Source organism: Equus przewalskii, chromosome 12, assembly GCF_037783145.1.
Source record: "Equus przewalskii isolate Varuska chromosome 12, EquPr2, whole genome shotgun sequence".
Taxonomy (NCBI): Eukaryota; Metazoa; Chordata; class Mammalia; order Perissodactyla; family Equidae; genus Equus; species Equus przewalskii.
Window position 1 is genome coordinate 40,866,726 of NC_091842.1, and position 23,322 is coordinate 40,890,047.

The 23,322-nt window shown below is 58.2% G+C and overlaps 1 protein-coding gene across 16 annotated transcripts in view; it reads right to left on the bottom strand.

The window, feature by feature from the left end:
- Positions 1-23,322, bottom strand: part of TSC2 (TSC complex subunit 2) — a 38,792-nt gene that overhangs the window by 2,197 nt on the left and 13,273 nt on the right. For 2 of the 16 annotated variants that reach the window (XM_070568774.1, XM_008543311.2), the window contains 23 exons: positions 22,546-22,701; positions 21,954-22,070; positions 18,094-18,216; positions 17,083-17,189; positions 16,700-16,850; positions 15,225-15,347; positions 14,538-14,672; positions 12,969-13,158; positions 11,999-12,092; positions 11,712-11,814; positions 11,287-11,381; positions 9,912-10,040; positions 8,338-8,499; positions 7,908-8,060; positions 7,655-7,767; positions 6,909-7,124; positions 5,304-5,507; positions 4,526-4,594; positions 3,100-3,230; positions 2,120-2,619; positions 1,786-1,861; positions 1,443-1,529; positions 353-539 (listed from right to left, as the gene is read on the bottom strand). In XM_070568774.1, the coding sequence (XP_070424875.1) occupies positions 353-539; positions 1,443-1,529; positions 1,786-1,861; positions 2,120-2,619; positions 3,100-3,230; positions 4,526-4,594; positions 5,304-5,507; positions 6,909-7,124; positions 7,655-7,767; positions 7,908-8,060; positions 8,338-8,499; positions 9,912-10,040; positions 11,287-11,381; positions 11,712-11,814; positions 11,999-12,092; positions 12,969-13,158; positions 14,538-14,672; positions 15,225-15,347; positions 16,700-16,850; positions 17,083-17,189; positions 18,094-18,216; positions 21,954-22,070; positions 22,546-22,701 (3,421 nt within the window). Of the gene's footprint in view, positions 1-352; positions 540-1,442; positions 1,530-1,785; positions 1,862-2,119; positions 2,620-3,099; positions 3,231-4,525; positions 4,595-5,303; positions 5,508-6,908; positions 7,125-7,654; positions 7,768-7,907; positions 8,061-8,337; positions 8,503-9,911; positions 10,041-11,286; positions 11,382-11,711; positions 11,815-11,998; positions 12,093-12,968; positions 13,159-14,537; positions 14,673-15,224; positions 15,348-16,699; positions 16,851-17,082; positions 17,190-18,093; positions 18,217-21,953; positions 22,071-22,545; positions 22,702-23,322 lie in introns of all 16 variants that reach the window. The other 14 variants (XM_070568773.1, XM_008543310.2, XM_070568778.1 and 11 more) reach the window with 7 other exon arrangements.

Genomic DNA, 23,322 nt, shown 5'->3' on the forward strand with positions numbered 1-23,322 from the left:
CGCTGAGCAGGGCTGGGCACGGCCCAGGAGGGGTGCCAGCAAGGGCGTCTCGGGCAGCGTCTGTGGAGCCGAGGTCAGGTGGCAGCGGGCAAGACCCCCTGAGCCTCCGGTCAGGAGCACCTCTTGGTTTCCCCAGAGGCTCAAGGGCCTGCAGGAGCCGTGTCCTCTGGCCCCCAGCCGACGGCACTTGGCTCCTCTCTCTGAGGGCACAGCTTCCGGAAGCAGAGCTGCCCGCTCAACCACAACCTCGATGCCCAGGCTGGTGAACTCAGGCCGTTGGACACCTCTGCTGCTCCCCCAGGGGTGGGCCAATAGGAATGGGGGAGGGCACGTGCCACGAGAAGACCTGCACCTTGCATGATGTCGTCGTGCCAGCAGTAGGTGAACTGGCCATCCTCGCCACACACATCCAGGCCGCCCAGGTACACCTTATCTGGCTGGCAGTCCTTGAGCTCGATGAGCTTGCCCAGGCCTGTCAGGAATTCCGTGTACCTGTAGGAGCCGTGCTCATTGGACAGGATGGCGAGCTCACTGGTGCTCTGTGGGGGAGAGGAGGAGCATGGTGGCATCTACTCCCAGGCTGCCACCCCCTAGCCACACCCTGCCCCCCCTCAGGCACTGTTCTTCAAGGCCCCGAGGGCCACACTTCTGCCACCCACCCCGACTCAGCACAAGGCACCTCCATCCCAGCAGTTGCCCAGGTGCGTCATCCTTGACCTCCCCTCTCTCTCGCTCTTAGTCCACCAGCACATTTGGTCAGCTCCATCTTCAGAATGCACCCAGAACCCTAGCATTCCTCAGCACCGAAGCCCCTCTCCTCAATCCTGCTCCTCTCTCACTGGGACCATCCCCGCCCAACTTCCACCACTTCACACAGCAGCCCTCCCACCTCACTGGGAATGAAAGCGCAGTCTTCCAGCGGCCTCTGTCCACAATCAGCACCGCCCCCCATTATTGCACCGCCCCCCATTATTTCCCCGCCCTCGCCTCTTATCCCCTGCCCAGTGTTCTCTGCGCTGCCCTTGAGCACATGTGTGCCCCACCCCAGGGCCTCTGCATCTACTGTTCCTGCATAGGACGCTCCCCCACACACCTGCACGCACACTCATCTCCCTCACTGCCTTCACATCGCTGCTCAGTGTCACGTCCCTTGGATCACCGATGTGAACAGTACTCTGCTCACACCTGCACAATCTTGGACCTGCCACTTTCACCATGGTCCTCAGCACTCTCTGGTAAACCATGTGCTCACACACTGATCTGTCTTTCTCTTTCCCATGTCCCTGGCACAGAGCTCAATGAGCACTGGATGCTCCAGTAGCTCCTGCAGCGGTTGAGCTCTGTGGAGGATGAGGGCCCAGGCCCCAACCCCCGCCCCAGGCAAGGAGGCCACCCAGCTCTGCCCCACCGCCAGGTGGCCCCTGCCAGCCCAGTAGCCTCACCTGGCCTTCTCCCACGTACAGGACGGCAATCTTGTGTGTGTCGTAGGACGGGATCTGGTCAAGGAGCTGCACCGATCGCTCGAAGGACTGTGGCCACAGAGCGCTCTGAGCCCAGGGTGGAGGCTGTCCTCTGCCACCAGCCCTGCCCAACCAGTCCCCACCAGATGCCTGTCGGGGGAGGGCTCTCCTTTCCCCGGTAGACTACGCAGGCTGCCACCAGGAGCTGAGGCTGGAGCCCTCTGCAAGCCTGGGCTACAGCCACTACTGCCCAGAGCCAGGGCATCCCGCTGTGCCCACCCCCCAAGCTCCAGGGGGCTCCTGCAGGGGAGAGAAGGCATGCTACCTCGTTAGGCAAAAGGATTGGCTTGTTGGACTCGTCGCCGAAGAAAGGCGAATGGTAGAGCTGCAGGAACACGAAGCTGCAGAAGGAGAGAGGATGAGGGCTGGGCTTGGAGCCATAGGCCCCAGCTCAGGGAAATGGCCAGTGTGGTCACAGCCCACGTGGGGAGAAGCAGGGCCTTAGACCCTCCCTGAAGGAAGTGCCCCCTCCTATGGCCCCGAAGAGCCACAGGGCAGAGGACACATGGACGTGCACTCCAGCCTGCTCTGCCCAGATGGCTAAGGCGCCATGTCCCCGCGCGGAGCATCCAGCTCTAGCCCGGGAGGGCAAGGCTCACCTGGGGTTGATGCCCGGCACCTTCTCAGTATTAGAGGCCCCAGCTCTGCTCTTGAAGGCTTCCCTCTCCACCCTCTTGCCCCTGCGTGAAGGGGCTGAATCAGAGATGGTGTAGCCTCGGGGCCGCAGGCCACTGGGGGAGCGGGGGCAGCTGGAAGGCAAGGGACTCTCGGGCTGAGCAGGGCTCTGGCCCTGGCTCTCTTCGCCTGGGGCTGACCAAGCAGCGCCTTCCCCATCCAGGATCCCAGACTGTGACCGGGCCTTGACCTCGGGGCTCAGCCGGCCAACGTCAGCCTTGTCCCCAGGGTCCCCAAGGATGTCCTGCAGGGTCTGCAGTTCAGGTGAGGAGCTGGACTTGCTTAGGGGCTGTGAGGGCTGGAAGGAGAGGTCCACAGAGGGCCGGGCTCCCTCAGAGGAGACGGCCCGCTCGATGGGGATCCCCCCAACAGCCAACTCCTCTCCACGGAATGACTTCTCCTCCTGGCTGGAGGTTGAAGACGACTGGAAAGAACGTATCCAAAAAGAACCTTCATGAGGAGGCGCCGCTGAGCCCAGCTGGGTTTACCTGGAGGTGATGAGGCCCCACCTGTCCTCCAGCCCAGGGCCAGAGAGCCACCCAACACCAAGCTGACGACCCCATCTCACTCAGGACAGCACCCGCCTGTGCCCCACTCTGAGCAGAGGAGCCAAGCGCCCCAGAAACCAGAGGATGCCAGAGCTGGGGAGCTACCCTAGAGGGATCACTGGGAAACCCCAGAACGTCTGCGCAAGAAGGACTTGGAAGAACATCCAGCCATTTTTCAGATGAAAAGAGGGAGCAAAAGACTTGCCCAAGTTCAGAACAAGCCAGCACTGTTCCACAAAGCCTGCCCCTCTGCCTGACTCAGCCCTTCCCTCTCGTCTAGCCGCACCCCTCCTCCCCCTACCAGTGGCAGCACCCACAGGGCCCCTCGGGCTGGCTCTCGCTCTTGCTGCACTCACCCTGCTGTAAGCTTCAGTGCGCGGACAGCGCCTGTCTGTGCCGAGTGTTGCCTCGAAGTCCTCTAAGTCGGCGGGTTCCACTGGCACATTAGCCTCGCCTGGACTTCCCTCCTCCAGAACCACCGCAGAGTCTGGGAGGACAGACGGGGCTGCTGGGTGATGACCCGGCCTCTGGGAGCTCACATGACCTCAGAGGCACCGGCCTCTCCCCCAGGAGAGGGAGCGGCGGCTCCCCACAGAGCCTCCCCTAAGGCTCTCCTAGCCTGTGGCTCTAAGCCGCCCCACCTGCCGGGCCCACTGGAGGAGGGGGCTCTGGGGGCCCGGGTGTGAGCCCTGACACAGTGGCTCCTACACAGGCTCCTGGAGGTTGGGACGAGGGGGCATCTGGCTCCTCTAATCCCCACCCGCCCATCCCAGTGTCCACAGAAGCCACCTCTGCTCCTCCAGCAAGGTAGCTAAGCAAGGGCAAGACAGACCCCGGTGAGAAAGGAGCCCCTGCCTGACACCGGGCCTCCGTTCAGGGGGAGGACCATGCCCAGACCAGCCCCCGATGATGGGGACAGAGGCCAGAGTTCCTCCCTGACTGGACCCGAGGAAGACTGACGTGGGAGAAGTCCCTGTGTGCAAACACGGACTTGGGAGCCTGTTCTGGAAAGTGGAGGCTCGCCTTCTGAGTCTAAGCCATACCCAGAGCCGGGCACACTAAGGAGAGGGCACAACACCCCAAAGCAGCATTTCCTGCGCCAGCATCGGGGCGGGGGTGAGAAGAAGCAACCGAGGGTTAGCGCAGCCCGCGGTTGCCCTGCACGCAGCCCCTGCACACGCGTAGTCTGTTAGCTGCCCGCCAGAACCCGTCTGCATACTGCCCTTTCCTAACTGGCTGCTGCCCACACGCAGGCACCGAGGCGAGCCGCAGTGCCACGCAGGTCAAACTCTCCCTGCCAGGGCCTGAGGGCAGCAGGCCAGAGGCTGGTCTGCAGGGCCCTCGGCCAGCCCATAATGAAAGGCAGACGCAGCTCAATGTGAGGGTTCACAAAGCCAATGAGACCATCAGAGGCCAGGGCAAAATCAGCGTGGCTGAGCCCCAGGGCCAGACTTGTCCCCCAAGAGCTGTCCCCCATGGGCATCCGCAGCTCAGCTGCCTGATGTCACCTCCTCAGGCCTGGAGAAGGGGCTGGGAGGGCCCGTCTGGCTTGGGAACAGAACTCAGCCACAAAGGCGCGAGGCAGAGGGGTTCCTGCCAGCAAAGCAAAGGCATTCTGCACAGACGTCCTCATGCGAGTCGGGGCCCTGCTCCCGGAGGGCGATGAGAGGCTCAGCCGGGCTCATGGAGGGATGAGCAGATGAGGGCGATGAGAACAGCATCTATGATGCAGAGCGGTGCTCTGCGGCAAACACTGCTTTCCTTACAGAGACGGATGAATACCTGCCCAGGAAATGCTCCTGTGCAGCTTTCCTTGGCAACTGGACTGGTACAGGGAGAAGAAAGAGGCCACTGCAGGGAAACCGTGAGCGGCCAGTCAGCAGAAGGAGAGACTACGGACAGGTCGAGCAGAGAGGACAGCACCGCTAGTCCTGCACAGACCCCGAGCCTGGAGAGAGAGAGGGGAGGGCCAGCAGTGGCTGGCCACCGGTGGGGGGCGGGGGGGCGGTCGTGCTGCACGCAGGTCCCGGCTCTCCAACCTGCCTGAGTGGACATCTGGGGAGGGGAGTGCATCCCTCCTCCTCATGAATGGAGGTCCTCAGCCTCTAAGCACCATCTGTGGCCACAGGGACGGCCAGAGAGTGGCCTGGAAGGACAGCGCCAGCCCAGCAGGGCAGAGGCACGAGAACGCGCAGGCAGGCTCAGGCAGTGTGCTCGGTGCATCCAAACCCAAACCCAAGCAGAAGTGTGGCCGCCTCTGGAGTCCCGCGTGCAGACACCTGAGGAGGGCGCAGGGCAGAGGCTTCGCACAGCTCTGCCGCATCTGTCCTGAGTGGGGCCAGCTGAGAGGGGCCTCAAGCCTGCCCCTCCACAGGGACTGCGTCTCCAAAGAAGGGGGTCCTCTGCAGGAGTGCTTCCTGCTCACAAACGTCAGGTCCAGAGCACGGGCGTCCTCCCACAGGCCAGCCTCCTCCCAACGCCCGAGGCTGGCAGTGCCAAGGGGGGGACCCATGCTGCCATCAGACAGTGTGCACCCGGTGGGAGCAGGACCAGTGCTCACCTGTGTTAGACCGTGGGGGTGGGGAAGGCTTGGCTGAGCCAGCTGCTGGCACTGACAGTGACTTGTACAGGGCCGTGTCGCGGCGCTCCTTGAAGCGCTCAGCGGCCATCAGGGCGTTGGAGAGCTCCTGCAGAGGCATGTTGTTGATGTCCGAGGAGAAGGGGCTGAGCGGGTTCTCCAGGCTCATCAGCCAGCTGGTGTTCCCTGGGGAGGGGTGGCAGCACCTCTCAGGCCTCACATCCAATGCATCCACCCAGCCACCCCGTCCCATCCCTCCCTGGGCAGCCCCCTGGGGCACCATCCTCAAAAGTGTGGACCTGGGGCCTGCAAGGCTCCTCACGCTCAACCAGGGTGTGACAGCAAGGAGGGGACCAGGCCCCACACAAGGCACACCCCTGGCCTTGGCCTGATGTTCCCCCACAAGACCCCCAGGCCCCTAGGTCAGGGCACCTGTCCAGCAGTCCCCGGCCTCAGTGATGAGCACAAGGGGCCCTCAGCTCACAGCACTCTGCTGCCCCAGGTCAGCTCCCGCACCCAAGCCAGGCTCGGCCAGGTTTGGGGCCACACTGTGGGCCAGGGAGGCATCTCAAAGTATCAGACTCCTCCTCACAAAGGCACCTGGGCGAAGCACAGCCAGGGAGGCTTCTGGGCTCTGTCCCCCTGCCCACAAAGCCCAGGGCCCATGCTTTGACTCGACCTTCCTCAGTGAGCGTTCTCACATCCTGAGCATCTCACCTTATCCTGACCGCCTCGTCATGCCCCACCTGGGCCTTCCTGCCTGGCCTCCTCCTCCCCCTCGCCCTCTCCCTGACAGGAACCAGGAGGACTGGGATAGAACATGCATGAGGAGCCTCTCCCGCTCCCCTGACGGCCTCACAGCAGGGCACTCAGGCCTCTGTGGGCCCACACCTGGTTCCTCTCCTCTTAGCACTCTGCTACCACTTGTCCCGCAACACCCGAAGTGCCTCTTGAGCCCTGGGCCTTGGCTTAAGTCCTTCCTTTTGCCTGAAATATCCCTGTTATGTGCTGACTTGTGTCCCCCAAGATTCACATGTTGAAGCCCTGGGCCCGGGGACCTCAGAAGGTAACTGTATTTGGAAATAGGGTCTTTAAAGAGGTGATTGAGGTAAAATGAGGTCATTAGAGTGGCCCTCATCCAGTATGATTGGTGTCTCCACAACAAGTGATTAGGACATAGACGCAAAGGGAACACCATGTGAGGACACACACAGGGAGGAGATGGCCATCTACACGCCAAGGACAGAGGACTCAGAAGGAATCAGCCCTGCCGACACCCTGACCTCAGACCTCCAGCCTCCAGGATGGGGAGGAAACACACATGTGTGCTTTAAACCGCCTGGTTTATGGTGCTTTGTCACGGTGGCCCGAGCACACTAGCACAGCCCCTCTCCCACTCAGCCACCTGCATCTCCCCTGCACCATTCACCTCTGGTGACAAGCTCACAAGGCACCTCCCAAATGCTCCTGTGGCCCACTCTGCTTGCCACTCACTCCTGTGTGTCCAGAGCCCTTATGGGTACCTGTCCCACACTATGTGGTGACAGAGGCCCAGGACAGCTGAACACAGGGCCATCCCCTCGGTACCTGTGGGCCTCCGGACCAAGATCTCAGCCCAGCCCTGGGTCAGCAAGGGCACATAGGCTGCCAGGTTCGTCTTCTCCTTCTGCGCTGGGAGCTGGGTGCCAGCTGAGGCCTTCTCAGGCTTGCTGGCTGGTGTGGTCTGTGGGCCCGGGGAAGTGAGGCCACCTGGGAAGTGGGAGGCTGAAGCATCCAGGGCACCAACGCGAAGGCCATGGCCCCCTGAGAAGGAGAGTAGGAGGGCTGGTGACCACCACCTGCCTAGTGCAAAGCCATCAACATAGACCCCCAGCTGCTCAACCCAGGGCCCAGTTGGCCAAGAAGCCCCAGGCCAAGGCCCAGAGGCAGCTCAGCCCTCCCTGGGCAAGACCATCTTATGGTGTCGGCCTCGGTGGACCCAGGGCAGCAGGAAGGAGCCCCAGCATCTGCCCCACAGTTGGACCACAGCTCATTCCAGCTGCAGCAGAGAAAAGCTCCAGGGGTGAGCTGGGCTGACCCAGAGCTGCTGAGGGCTCGCAGGAAACACTGGCCCTGAGAACAGACCCTCAGAAGCAAGAGGGCCCCATGCCACAGCTGTGCAGAAGGTACACCCCCACCCGCTGTGATGAGGGCTCAGAAAAACAGCACCCCAGTTACTCAGGAACCAGGCCAGGTCTAAATGCATCCGCTTCATCCCTTGGCTCCCAGCGGCCTTCCTGAGCACAGGGACCCACAGAGGCACCCGTGAGGGAGGGGGCAGGGCAGAGGCTCACCAGACATGGAGCGGACCCGGTCCCGGGCCCCGCGGCACACCTGCTGCCCAGCCTGGGACTCCAGCTTGGCTGGCGCCTCCTTTGTCTGTCTCACGTGCACACTGGGGTCGGAGCTAAGGACAAAAGGGTCCATGTGGAGTGTGACTGAGGTGTCCCATGAGCTCCAGGCCAGCATGGCACCTTCCTACGCAGGCCTGGGCTCAGGAAAGCCACTGTGGAGTCCAGGCAGGCAGGGGACGGAAACTGCAGTCACCTTAACTCTGGGCAGCCCTGCAGCTCTCCTGAGTCCAGGCCCAGCAGTGACCGGGTACCAGTCCCCACACTCGTTGTCACGGTGACAAGCTTGTTCCCAACCAGCCAGGTTTTGGTCCTGCCGCCAGCCAGGAGGAACTCTCCCACGGGGGACCTGAAAGCACAGGAGTGTCACCCAACACTGCCTGGTGAGGGCTCTGGACGGACATCTCCACTTCCAAAGGCCCTGACCACGGCATGCGGTGGGCCCATGGCCCGGGTGCAGCAGGAGCCTCAGGGTGCAGAGCCACAGGCCCAGGGCCGGCCTGCAGGAAGGAGCCCTGCACGCTGCGCCTGCTGCCACCGCTGTGACCAAGTGCTGTCACAGAAAAAGACAAGCTGGGCCCTGTGCCTCCTGCCCTGCCCTGGCGCAGTCCCGGAGACTGGCGCACCTCTTGGGGACCGCTGTGAAGTTGGAGAACACATATCTGGCCATCATGTCCAGACACGTTTCTGTGAGCTCCAAGTGGAGATTTTTCAAGTTGTCATCAGCCTGGGCCATTGAGTTCTCATCTGCAGACCCCAAGCTGGCACTCGTGAGGGATGTCTGGATCCTGCTGGAGGAAGGGAACATGGCGAGGTCAGGGCACCGGGTGGGGCCAAGTCATCTACCACCGAGGGCCAAAGCTCGAGGCATGCATGTGCTGAGAGGGCTGCCCCCAGAAAGACCGCGCCAGGGCGTGTGGCCAGTTGAGCCACAGCTTGGCAAACCAAGTAGACACATCATCCCAGAGAGAGGAGGGGCAGGGGCTCAGGGAGAGACCCAAGCCTGCTTGTCGGAGCAGAGGCTCAGGGGACGAGAGAGAGATGGGATGTCCCCTCACCAAAGCACAGAAAAGTTAGGGGCTGACTTCATGGCAGAACAGTTTAGTCATGCAGAGACAAAGACCACGGGACACACGGACAAAGATTGCATTCTGCCCGCAGGGCCACCTCCCGTCAGGGACAGGGAGGGTTTGTGCGCGGTTCTTCAACCTCACACTCGGGCCCCCGGCCTCCACACGCACCCCAGTGACCGGGAGGAGGGACTTATGCAGGTTTAATTCTGACACAAATTTAATAGCCCCTTTGCCATCTTTTGCTCATGATAAAGAATGTGCTGGAAAAGAACCGAGAGGGGAGCCTCACTGACCATTCCGCTCCCCCAGCCAAATGCCACTCAGCAGAGGCCAGCCCAAGGCTGGCGCCCAAGCCAGGCATCGGCGAAGAGGTGGGTCTCCAAGCTGTAGCAAACCGAGGCCTGAAGGGGCTTCCAGAGGGGGGAGACAGGTACCCCCCCGTTCGGTGCAGCCTGACCTGGTCAGCATGAAGCAGTGCCCCCGAGAGCCCACACCTGCACCTGGACACAGCAGGGAGAAGTGACCGAGGCCGTACGCCTCAGCGTCCAGGCTTCCCCGGCCTGGCTCCTCACAGGCTGCCCCCGTCCCATTGCCTTACACAAAGCCCCCATTCCCTTTCAGCTCCAACAGAAAGCAGACCTTTTCTAGAAGATAGCTCAAGAAGAAAGTCCACTCGAGAAGATACGTAAAGCCAAACCCTAGAGAGTGTTCCCACCTGACCTGCGTGGGCACTGAGTTAACGTGCCAAGGCCCTGGCCTCCGGGGACAGGTCTGTGGGTGGTTACCACTGAATGCCAGACTTCCTCACAGCAGTCACCCTGGTTTGGGCACCCAGGCTGGCCTCTGAGGACACCATGCAGCCAGCCCGGGCTCGTACGAGGCTTGGGGACAGAATGCAACCTTTCCACCTCTCACCACCAGGCTCCCCTGGACCGAGGGCTGGGCTCAGCCGGACAGGCCCCCGTGGCCCAAGGGCTGCCACTCAGCTCCGGCCAGGGAGGGCACCGGCAGGTGACGAGGTCATGCAAGCAGCCCCATGCACCGCCACCCGGGTGCTCCCGCCTGGCAGCGCCAGTTCATGGGACAAGCTCCAGGGTCTGAGCACCCCCCCCAACAAAGCCCACTACCTGCGGACCACATGTTCAGACACACTGATGCTGCGGCACCGGAAGGCATCGGCTGCAGAGCTCTCCTTGAATTCTTTCACAGGTGGAGAGTTATTCAAGCCTTGTTTGGGGGGTCTGGCTATCCTCAAACTACCAGGTGAGGAAGGAAGGCCCAAGCCCCAGAGAGCCCGCTCCCGGGAGGGGAGAACAAGCCATTGGAGGGATGAGGAGGAAAGGTCACAGGCCACAGGGTCAGGATGGAGAGCCCGCGGGTGAGATGAACAAAAACCATGCCAGAGGCCAGTTAGCAGGGGAAGAAACAGAAAACAAAAACGCATGAAAATACAGCTTGTAAACATGACCAAGAAAAAGTAAGGTTTGACACGTGATACCAAAACAAAGACCATTAGTGCAAATTAAATGTGTGTGGATCGCGCCGCACGGCAGATTCCAGGCTGTGCTGACCAGGCGTCCCACCCGCCCCACAGAAGGCCACCACCAGCTCAGGGACCAGGAGGCGCTGAGACCCTGAAGGTCACTGCTCAAAGAGGCCAATTCTCAGCTCGAGGCCCCTGGCCCCCAGCCACCAGGGGCTGGAGAGAACAGCTTCTGACTTTAGGTCACACCGACCTGGTCATTCTGGAAAATGCCGTATTCCCACCTAGGGAAGAGCCAAAAAAGCTTGGGTGGGAAGGGAGGGGACAGGAGAGGGGGCAGCCGTTCAAATGAAATGCAAACAAGAACACAAGGCCTCGCACTGCGCTTTTTCAGATGTGGCAAAAGCAGCTGTGATGGTAAAGGAGCGTGTCCCCTGATCAGGATGGGCTGGGGTGAGCTCTGGAGGAAGGGGCAACCCTGGCCCAAGGCCGGGCTAACCAGAGGCCAAGGGCCACGTGGGGAGGGCATCTGCAGGCCCTGGGGCTCCTCCTAATCCAGGCCAGGTGTTCAGATTCCGAGGAGTCACAGATGCCCTGACACCAACCCTGGGCTCATTCAGAGGAGTCAGACCCAGATCCAGACGCCCCACAGCTAGCACTCTGATGCCCAACTCAGTGCATCTGCACTCGCCGCCAGGCAGGCCAGGACCAGCCATGACCCAGCACGCAGGCTATGTGACACTAAATGCCACAACAGCCAGCTCAGTGAGGAGCAGCACTGGGTTCTCCAGCCGAGTGTGGGGCATCAGCAGCTTTCACAGGCTGTCTCACAACTCCAAGGCACCTTAGTGCCCAGCGACCAGCACAGGGACACACCCTTAGCCACAGCCATTTCCACTCAGTAGCCTGGGGGCAGCCGGTCAGCCCCAGGCCCTGTATGCACCATGCTGGTCACAGGTCAGAGCTCACAGGCCTGCCCCCAACTCCGACACGAGGCACGCCCACGGCAGGTCCCGCACCTCTTCGGCCTCTCGTTGAGACTGGTGCTCCGTGCTCTGAAGCTGTCCTTCTCAGGGGTGTCATCAAAAGACAGGAGGACATTGGAGCGCAGGCCCTGGTGGAGTAGAGCATAACTGAGCTGTATGCCAAGGGGAACTAGCCCTCGAGGCACCCGCATGCTTCCTTGCTCTGCATCTGTCAGCCCCACCCTGGCACACAGAGCCTGGGACGCGCTGCAGGCCCAGGACGAAGGCAGCAGCTCCTGCCATACACGCCACAGCAAGTCGTGTCTCAGTGGGCCAGGCTCAGGAGAGGCCCTGGGCTCTGCGAGCACAGCACCAACGACACCCCACCTCCCTCCCCGGTCCCTCACCCTGCTCCCCACCGACAGCCAATGGCAAAGCAGGTCCCAGCCCTCACACGGATGCGGCCCCCACCGGCTTACCTTAGTGATGTAAGGAACAAAATCTTTCCGGAAGGGCAGGCGGCACCTAATGAACCACATGGCTATGACATGATGGGCCAGGCACACAATGTACTGGTTGAACCTGTGATGAGAAGGGAAGCTGGAGCTCCACCCTGGCACATGAGGGAAACGTGCCAAGAGCTGGATGTGCAGATCAAAGTTCTAGAACAGGCCACAGGTTGATTCTAGGGCACAGAGGCCTCAGGCAGGCCTGGGCCATGACCCGGGGGGCAGGACCTCCCGAAGAAGACACAGGCAGCACTTACTTAGAGGGGTTGGTATACGGCAGGGAGATGGCGAACACGCTCGCGTACTGCTCTGCGGCGAAGTTCCTGTAGAGGTGAGGCAGCCTGGCCAGAGCTGCGACACAAGGAGACAGCCGGTAAGGGAGCCCAGGCTAGCCTGACAGACGGGCCCGTGGCCGCGGCAGGGGCTGGTGTCACTAGGGTCCTATTCTGCGTTTCTGAAAGCCAGTGCAGCCACCCTGACCCAAGAGGGCTGTAAAGGAGTGAAGGTCGCAGCCCACCCAAACGTGACCTTCCCCTGACCCTTGGCCTCAGTTCTCTCTCTCGAGGGCTGGCAAACTATGGTCCCCAAGCTAAATCTGGCCAGTGGTTTGCATCTGTATGACCTATGAGCTATGAATGGTTTCTACATTTTCAAAAAAACATATGCAGCAGTATGTGGCCCTTTACAGAAGGGCTGGCCCTGCTCTCCACCTGCTGTCCCCACACCTGAGGGTCTACTGAGGGCCAGACACACACTAGGGTACTGGGAATGAAGCAGCAAGTAAGGCATCCTGCGCCCCTGGAAGTCACAATCTAAGGAGTGAGTGAGCAAAACCCGCCAAGTTCTGGTGTGTGCGTTGAGGGAATAAACAGGGAGCTCTGAGAGCCAGGCTGAGTGCAGGGACTGACATCAGGTTACGGGAGGCTTCTGTGCCATTTAAACTGACAGTGAGAAGAAAGAAGCCAGCCACTCGAAGGCCAGGAAGGGAAGCATTCATGGTACACGGGCAGGAGGTACAAAGGCCCTGAGGCAGCAGAGGGTAGCACGTCCAGGTGCCCCAGGGAGGACAGTGTGCCTACATGTGGCCAAAGAGAGGTACCAAGATGAGGTCAGAGAAGCCAACATGAGTTATTCTGGGCAAGGCACAGCCTCAAATTCAAGGGTCCACCCCCCACACACACACACATGTGCATATAAATACACACACGTTGAGCCACAGATACTCACTTGACAGGAACTCGAGGAGCGGAATGGCCATGCTGGCTGTGGCCGAGATGTGCGTGAGTTTCACGACCAAGACAGGCAATGCTTTGATGATGATGTCTGGCATCTCCACGCTGCAGATGGCCAGGGCCACCACACACTGGCTGGCGCAGCGGTAGATGAGGCCTTGCTCCAGGCAGTACACCATCTCCCGCTGTGGGACAGCCCGAGGCCTCAGGCTCGGCCCCCCATGCCCCTGCCACCGCCCACAGCCAGCCTTCTGGCGAGCCAGGGCCTCATCTCCCCTCAACCCAGTATAGGATGTTATACAGAGGAGGCCAAGGCTTAGGAAGGTTAAGTGCCTTGTCCCAGGTCCGAGTGCCTAAGCAGCAGTGTCACTGGCAGCTGACCTCCTTGAGCCACCTGGATGGCAGGGCTGCTGCAGTCAGGCGCTTCCTGACACCTCCCCACCGGCCAGCACTGGCAGGACCCTGGCTCCCCAGACCACCCCTGTGCTTCTGGGATCCCTAACTGCTTGGCCTTATTACAAGGAAAGACTCTGCCTGACACAGCAATGCCACCAGGCCCACAGCAACCCTGGGCAGCGTCCTCTGTGAAGACAGTGTGGCTATGCCCAGCAGGAGGCAGGTGCCACTCAGGTCCTGGCCTCAGGGCAAACTGCCTGGTCACACAAGGCCGCATTGGATGATTCCGATTTCCTGCAGCTGGCCTCACCCCTTAGAAACACTTCGGGCCTCCAAGATTCTCGGGGAACCTTTAGCCCAGCAGGGCCAGCTGCCCCTTTGGGTCACGGCCAAGCCACCCAGGAGGAGCTGGAGCTCAGCCTTTCTCAGGAGTCGGGGTGGGAAGCAGGGCAGGAGGTCAGGGGATAGGACGTGGAGTGTGAGCTCCTGACAGTGCTGTGATCCGAAGCACAGAGCCAGGGCTGAGATAGGCCCGAGCCTGAGTCTAGGCCCCTCTCCTTGTTGGCCGTGACCTTGAACAGGCTATCTGACCTAAGACTTCAGTACCCTCATCAAAGAAGGCAGAATGACAGAGAGGCGCCCAGAATGTAAAGGAGATAGTAAAAGTGACGCCCAGCAGAGGCCTTGCAGCCAGCAGTGTGGAACAAAGGAGACAGTGCTGCTTTCTGCATCTGATGACAGATGTGGAAGGAGATGGAAGTTGGGGGGACCTCAGCCCAGCTGCCCTGCTTCTCAAAACAGGCCCACTCCGCTGAGTGGCTTGGCCACCTGTCCTAAAGCTGTAGCAAGGACAATCTAGGCAATGCTTCTCAGAAAGAAAAAATGCTGTGTGTGTGGAAGTGGGGGACACTCAAGCGCTGCATTAAGCCCACACCCCCTGTGACTCAGGAGTGCCTGTGCATTCAGATGCCTGCGCTTGCAGGTGGGGCCCGCCAGCAGGCGTCCAGCAGCCACATGGAGGAGCAAAGCCGGCTCCCATTGCCCTGGCCTAGCAGCCACCCAGGGTGTGAGGAAAATGTCGGGCCCATGTGGCTGAAGCAGACATCCTGGGGACCAGGCTTCAAACTCCAGGTACCACAAAGCTCAACTGTCCTCTCCCGTCTGGTACCTGTCTGGTTTTATCCAGGTAGTTGTGGTAAGAGATTAGCGCCGTCAGCACGGGAACCACAGCCAAATGCAGGTCGGTTCTAGAGAACCCTTCTGGGGTGCCTCGGAGCCGCTCGAGGGTCTTGGGACCTGAAAGCTAATGACCAAGGCCCAGATATGAGGCCCTTCCCAGTGGCTAGGTCAACTGCTGAGTGGCCAGAGTGTGCTGGGATGGTCCTGTGTCTTGGGCCCAGCGGGAGGAGGGGTCAAGAGCCCGTGGGGCCTTCCTACTTCCTTTTCTAGTCAAGAGTCTGCCCTTTCAGAGAAGTGGGGTGGGTGCCCACCCTGATACGCTAGGGAGAGACAGGAGAAGTGATGCACACATCACAGGAGCCCCAGTGAAGAAGAGAAGGGAGAGGAGACAACACGCTCAGTACCATAAGTTTGAGCCCTTCACTGGGGCATCTGGTTTTCTGCCCCATAAGCTGGGGATGGAAGGACAGGGGTCCCAGAGGCATGCTCTGCCCTCCTGACAGGGTGGCATCTGAAGGAAATGGCCTCTTGTGTTTTACCAGTTTGCCTCCCAGGGCCTTGCAATCCTTGGGACAAGGAGGAACTATGCTGCAGCCTCACCCCTAACACCAGACCCCCCAGACCCCCATGAACACTACAGGAAGGGGCAGCACAGGCCCAAAGCAGAAGGCGTTACCATAGAGCAGAGGGCGGAGGACAGCTGGTCCACACTGCATGGAGAGTTGAAAATGAGGACCTTATAGCGCAGTGACTCAGGGAGCTTGCTGAGCACAAGCTTCAGCACCTTCCAGTCGGTCTCCTGCAGAAAGAGGAGTTGGTCAGGGGGAAGCCGGGGCTGTCTGGAGCCTGGAGAGGGAAGTTGGAGTTTCAGAGTCTGAAGCTCTGTTTCAAGCTGGACGGCTAGGGGGCCTCCGGACGCACGAGCCTTGGCCCTCTGTCCATGCAACCTGCAGAAGATGCTGCTCAGAGAAAGTCACTACTGGACGACAGCAGCTGCCCTCCAAAAGCCCAGCTGAGTGGGAGGCCCAGCGTGGAACCAACACCACCTTGCTCCTCTTAGCTGGACCTGGAACTTCCTCATACCTGGCTCCATCCTCCCCATTCACCCAAACGTGACCCGGGGACTGCCCGCCTAGGGCACTGTACTCAAGGGACGCCGACAGATGCCTGCCCAGAACACAATAAAGATGCAGCAGGAAAAAGCTATCATACTAGCTCAAACGGAAAAGCAGCAAGTGTTCCTCAACAATCCGCAAACCCAGATACCTGCCTTAAGACCAAAGTGGACCCAGGGTCACAGCAATGAGGACGACATAGTTCGGGCCCCCACCAAACTTCCCTGGTAAGTCCTCCCAACCCCCATCAGGAGCGACCACTGCCCATAAGCTACACCAATGGTCACAAGTCCCGAAAGCCTTTCCCCAGATGCCACCTGTGACACGGAGGCCTTGAGATACTCAAGGAAATCTCCAACAATCCCCTTTAGTGCCAACGCCTGGCGCCCCCAGGGAACCTGGTCCTGCCTCTCCATCCAGCCCTGATTCTGTGCCCATGGCCCTTGGGAGCGCCCCTGGCCCCTTCCAGGCTGCTCAGCCCTGCCTTGTGGCACACTGCAGACCAGTTCTCTCGCTGGTCCCCGTCAAGGACCAGGCCTAAACTCTCCTGCCTCGACATCTCGGCCCCAGCTATGTCTCCTGCCAGCAGGACGGCACCTACCCTACTTGCTGCCTGCTTACTCCCGCCACTGGATACTCCCCCATCAAAGACTAACCTAACATGCTCCTCCAGGCGCCCCCAATTAGATGCGACTACCCCCTTTTCAGTCCCACACAGCCCGTCTATGTCTCCTTCTGAGGCAGGCCCTGTTCTGTGATTCCAGTTATTTGTCTGTACATCTTAACCTTGTACCAAAACCACCTCCCGGAGGCAGGAATGTCTCCTCGGCTCCACGCCCAGCTCCACGTGATGCAGTGCACACAGCAGGTGCTCAACACATGGTGACAGAACTGCCAGGAACCTGGGGGCAGACAACCTGAAACAAGCAGCAAATCTCCCCAGGTCACTGATACAGGGGAAGGAACTGTGCCCTCTGGGCAGCACCCATCGCCGCTCAGTCTGACCTAATGCAGCTCTAGGGCCCAGCTGTCTCACCTGCTTCAAGCACTGCAGCAGGACACGGAAGAGGAGAGAGTAGGGCAGAGAGCCGGGCCGTGTGGCGGGGCCTGGAGACGCTGGGCCAGGCGGCCCGGTGGGAGGTGACAAGGGACCACTGGCCTTCTTCTCAGAGCCTCTCTCCGGCTCCCTGTGGAAGCAAGTCAAGTGGGAGAAGCACTGAGCCTGAAGCTCCCACCCCACAGGGTCAGAACAGACCCGGGGTTACCACCAGGATCCCTCTGGGACTGTCCCTCAGACACACTACCCCCTGAGGTGGAGAGCAGCTGGTTCCACCCACCCGCCCCATAAACCTAACCCCCCAGAACCGGGGGAAACAGGGCTGACAGCGGTGGTAGGGAAGGATGCCGTCCCACACGTACATGTAGTCACAGAGGCAATAGGGGCTGAACCTCACAACCCCGTCCTTGTTGGGCAGACCGAGGCGGTGCAACGAGTCGGCCCGCAGCAGCAGCAGGAAATCGAAGGCCTGCAGAGAAAAGGCACAATCCATAGAGCAGGAACATGCCTGGCCTCCCACTCACACCCACGCGTCTCTCAGAAAAGGCTGCTGCCACCAACGGCAAACATGCCCCAGCTTCACTACACAGACAACAGCACTGGGTGGAGAGCTGTGAGCATTCACGGCCTGCTCCAGCAGAGCCCACAGAGGCCATGACATCCCACAGCAGCTGAACAATGCAGTGGCCTCTCCTACTAGGGGCAGCTGGGCCTGCTTCCAGGATGGAGGGGACAGATACCTTGCACACTAGCTGGGCAGCAACACATGGCTCCCAGTGCCAGAAAGCAGAGCTCAATGAATGATAGGTCACTTAACTGGGCTCCCCAAATGACAGAGGGCTGCCCCATTGGGCAGATGCTCTGGAAGGGATCAGGGCTTCCGCCCCAGTGACCTCTGCTCAGCCCGGTGACAGCATCCATAGTGGACTCAAAGCAGTTTGTTCTGCCCAGCCCCACCCAGCCCACCCTACCCAGCGCTGCCTACAATCCTCTGCTGCAGGTTGCTGACAGACTCAGCAGCACCAGGAATAAGGGGGCTACGAACCACCCTTTAACTCGGTATAATATCCTTTCTCTGCCCCCATCCCAAGCCACCGTGTGACTCAAACTGCCATGCTGGTGAGGCACACGGACTGCAGGCAAAAAGAAGGGCAGCAGATCCTGGGGAGGCTACAGCCAGAGCTGGTACAAAGAAGGAAAACAGTGTGTTAAAGACCTCTCTTGAGCCATCTATCACCTCTCCAGTCTGTAGTCACAGCATCCGCCAAGACTAAAGCAGCTGCTAGGACCCTTAGGGAATCCACCCATGGCCAGCCCTGAGGTGCAGCCAGGCTCCGCCACAGCCACTGACCGCCAGCCTGGCCCCATCATACCTGTAGCCGGATGCTGCTGGCAATGGGCAGGGTGTAGCTGTGCTTGTAGTGGAGCTGGATGTGGCTGACGAGCGTCTCGTACACACGCATTGCGTGGCTGGCAGGCAAGGTGTACAGCTTGGTCTGCAGAGAGAGTATGCTGGTCACTGTGAGGGCAGGAGGCCGCAATGCGCCTGCTGGAGGCTGGCACCCCGGTGCCCAGAGGAGAGGAAGTAGGACAGCATCTACCATTCTTTAAAACACACAAACCCTTCAAGCCACCAATTCCATTCTAGGGCTTCCTCCCATGGGTACGCCCCCATGCATGCACCTTTGGTAATGGCAAAAAATCAGAATCCACCACATGTTCATGACATCAATAAAGAATCAATTAAGATGGGGAAAATCCGGGGCTGGCCCCCTGGCCGAGTGGTTGAGTTCACGTGCTCTGCTTCAGCAGCCCAGGGTTTCGTCGGTTCGGATCATGGGCGGGGACATGGCACCACTCATCAAGCCATGCTGAGGTGGCATCCCACATGCCACAACTAGAAGGACCCACAACTAAAAATACACAACTATGTACCGGGGGGGTTTAGGGAGAAAAAGGAAAAATAAAATCTTAAAAAAGAAAAAAAAAGATGGGGAAAATATGTCCAAGGGCTCACAGTGCAGCAATGTATGAAACGTGTGCTCAAAGAGTGCGCCACAAGGCCAAGCAGAGTGAACCAGGGGCAGAGCAAAGCACGAGACGCTCTCTGAGGGATTTTTAAAGGGAGACATTCCCCCAGTTGCTGGGGATCATCCCCACTGCGAGCCCCTCCCCGCCTACCTTGGCAAGGCCAAGGGCACCTCCCCGAAAGGGGAGCCCAGGTGTGAGAGCCCTCTGTGCCACCAGCAATCTCGGGGTATGGGAGGGGGCTGCTGGGCAGGACAGGACCAGCGAGGGGCAGGAGGGATCCCTTTGTGGAACCCTGAGCCTTGGAGGAGCAGTGGGTGCTTAAAAAAACATATCACTGGGGGCCAGCCCGGTGGTACAGCGAGTAAGTTCACATGTTCCGCTTTGGCGGCCCAGGGTTCACTGGTTCGGATCCCAGGTGAGGACATGGCATCGCTTGGCATGCCATGCTGTGGTAGGCGTCCCACATATAAAGTAGAGGAAGATGGGCATGGATGTTAGCTCAGGGCCAGTCTTCCTCAGCAAAAAGAGGAGGATTGGCAGCAGTTAGCTCAGGGCTAATCTTCCTCAAAAAAAATAAAACAACACACAAACGTATCACTGTTATTCTTTTTAAAGAAAGATGATTAATAAAGCTATCTCTCCTTGTTTCAGAAAACATAACATAAAAGCATATCCCTTCCTTGCACAAAAGAGGGAGAGGAGAGAGAGCTCGACACAATGCTTGACAGCACACAGGCCATTTGGGGAAGGATCCCTGAGGACTCTGCTGCCCATTTTGGCAGGAAGGAGGGAGGGAATCTAACTTTTTGCTATGTTTATGCTGCCTATGTGTTTTAATGGGATGCATATGTTACTTTTTAACTATAGAAAAAGAGAAATGAAAACAACCTGGCCAAGGACTTTGCCTCAATTAGGAAACAGCTCTGTTCTGTGGCCCCTGGCCCTTGGGTCTCCCGGGCTGGATTTCCAAGTGAGGACAAGGGACCACCTTCTTCCTTCTCTGTAGTAGGGTTCTGGATTCGTCCAGGCCACAGGGCCCCCCAGCAGCCCAGCAAGCTGCCTTACAAGTCAGAGCAGTAAAGAGCACAGGGCTCCTGTGGACGGGACACTAAGGAGGTGCTGTCCAGCTTTTATCAAACACACTTTTAACTTCTACACCAGAAAATAAAAATCCATCCCATACAAAAGTTACAGTAAACTGTTCTATCATCTGACATCTTATAAACCAGAAGTTTTTAAGTCAACTGATTCAAACATTACATTTGACACAATACTCACACTGGCAAATTAAAGTGAGTGACACCACAGTGCTCTGGAAATTGGTGATGGAGGCACAGTGGCCAGCAGAAGGGCCTGATGGCACCCTGCTAGGCAGAGGCTGCCCAGGATTGTAAAGGGATGAGGCTACAGCAGTGCACCCTCAGGAGCTGGGCCGTGCCTGGGAGTACGTGAGGAGAGCCACCACCCAGGAGAGCAAGCACAAGGCTGCCAAATGACGGGATGGAGAACATGCAAGTCCTCTGATGAACGGCATCTAACAGCATCCAGAATACAAAAAGAACTCTTATAATTCAATAAAAAGACAAACGACCCAATTTAAAAATGGGTAAAGGATCTGAACAGGCATTTCTCTCCAAAGAAGACATACAGATGGCCAACAGGCACACCAGAGGATGTTCAACATCATTGGTCTCTAGAGAAATGCACATCAGAGCCACCACGAGACACCATTCCACACTCACTAGGACGGCTGTAATCAAAAAACCAGAAAGTAACGAGTGTTGGTGAGGATGTGGAGAAACTGGAACCCTCATCCACCACCGCTGGGAATATAAAATGGAGCAGACCCTGCGGAAAATAGTCTGGTAGTTCCTCAAATAAGTAAGCACAGAATTACCATATGACCCAGCATTTTGACTTCTAGGTATATACCTAAGAGAAATGAAAACATACGTCCACATGGAAACTTGTACAAGAACATTGACTGCAGTATGATTCACAAAAGCCAAAAGGTAGAAACCTAAACGTCCACTAACTGATGAATAGATAAGTAAAATACAGTCATGCGTCACTTAACAATGGGGATATGTTCCCAGAAATGCATTGTTAGGTGATTTCATCATTGTGTGAACATCACAGAGTACACCTACACAAACCCAGATGGCATAGCCTACTATGGACCTGGGCTAAATGGCACCGATCTTATGGGACCCACCATCATATACGTGGTCCATCATTGATTGAAACATTGTTATGCAGCACATGACTGCATCGTCTATCTGTACAATGGAATATTACTCAGCCATAAAAAGGAACAAAGTACTGACACACGCTACAATGTACACAAACTTTGAAGACACTGTGCTCAGTGAAAGACGCCAGACACAAAAGGTCACACACTGTATGATTCCATTTCTATGAAAAGTCCAGAATATGCAAATCCACAAAGACAAAAATCAGATTACAGGGCCGACCCTGTGGCACAGCGGTTAAGTCTGTGTGCTGTGCTGCAGCGGCCCGGTGTTCGCCAGTTCAGATCCTGGGTGCGGACCTACACACCACTTACCAAGCCATGCTGTGGCAGGCGTCCCACATATAAAGTAGAGGAAGATGAGTACAGATGTTAGCTCAGAGCTAATTTTCCTCAAATAAATAAGTAAATAAAATTTTTTTAAAAAGCAGATTAGTGGTTGCCAGGGACTGAAGGTAATGACAGGAGAATGGGGAGTGACTGCTAGTAGGTATGGGCTTTCTTTTGGGGTGATGAAGATGTTCTAAAATTGTGGTGATGACTGTCTAACTCTGTGAACATACCAAAAACCACAGAATCATACACTTTAAATGGACAAGTTGTATGGGACGTAAAGCGCATCTCAATAAGACTGTTAAACAAAGGCCAAGAAACTATAGAGCCAGAATGCATGCAGCCCTTCCCTCCTCGGGTGTTATGCTAACAGCTATGGTCATGGTCCCAGCACTGACTCGGAAGCGTCTCCATGCAGACTAGCTCTTGCCAGCCTCGTCCACCCCTCCCTGAGGGCTCTCACCCGGTCCCTCCTGTGACAAGGAGTCAGGATCATACCAGGCTGCCATCTGCAACCCCCAGGGAGTACCTGAATCTCCCAGGAGATGTGTTGCTAAAGAGCAGCACTCCAACACAACGCAGCTGGTCACCCACCCTCCCAGAAGAGCAGAGGCCCACCTGAAGGATGACCAGGAGCCCCAGGACCGCGGTCTTCACATCTTCCAAGGAGGCTGAGTATGCCTCCAGGTCTCTTTCCTCCAGCTCGGGGGGCGGGGAGAGGGAGCGGGCAATCACCTTTAGAGAGAAGATCTCTATTTAAATCCCCCGCTCCAGGCTCCCTGCAGCAGCAACCATCAGATCCGGTACTTTCTCCTTCATTTCTCAAAAGGAAAGATGCACTTTACACACCTGAGGGACCATTCAGAAATTGCGATGTATTTCAAAATTAAAAGAAAAAGATGTTGGCTGTGCAAGAGGACAACAGACCCAAGTCCCACCCCCAGCCCAGTTCCTGTGGAGCAACATCACAGCCATTTCCCAGGACCCTGGGGCAGCAGGACACTGCTGAGCAGAAACAAGCCCAGCTGAGCTCCTGACACCATCCATCACTGCTGGGAGGGAAGCCCTGCTTCTGAGAGACCAAGCCAGTCACTAGGGAGAGAACAGGGACACAGGGTCAGAGGACGTTGCTGCCTGCAGAGCTTTGCCACAAACAGGGGTCCCTCTGGTAGGCCAGGTACCCGGAGCCCTGGCCTGGAGCAGCTCTCACTTTCTCGATGATGTCCAACAGGCTGTTGAAGTGGTGGGTATGGCAGCCTTCGGCCAGGTCCACCAGCAGCTGGGTGGCCAGCTTTCGGACCTGGTGGTCTTTATCCTCAGGGATGTGGGAGAGCTGTGAGATGACCACTGAGTTGATCAGCTCCTCCTGCACCAAGCACAAGTGGAGTGAGGTGAGCCATCTGCAACAGAGGCCGAAAAGCAGCTAACGCGTCATTCAAGACTCAGAAAAACCAGCAGCATGGATGCGTCAGTGCCTGAGGGGCCCAGGGCCTCTTCCAGGGAGCTCAGCACAGCCCTTCAGTTCAGGACGGTGGTGACAGCTGCACGACAGCCTGGCACAGCCCCAGGTCCAATGGCTCAGACATGATGCAACCAGTGAACGTCCCCACTTGCTCTTTGTCATCCAATGTCACAATTAAGAAAGATCCTATGTGGAGGACCCTCTGTGTGCACGCACCGGGGGTAGGAAGACCTTGCCCTGACATCACGGCATCCACTGTAATGCAGAGGTGCAAGGAGAGCTTTAGCAGAGGCAGATACAAAGTGCCACAGGAATAGAGAGCAGAAGAAGACTGACTCTGACCTGAGAGGCCCGAGAACCCAGAGAGGCTTCCAGGAAGAGGTGGCCCTGAGCTGGACTTGGAAAGAGGGTGGAATTCCAAGGGACAGAGATACAGGGAACGGGAAGGCTGAGAGAGTAAGAGGGGGCAGGCAGGTCCTAGGAACACCGGGAATCCCAGCGAGGCCACCATGAGGAGGTACGCTG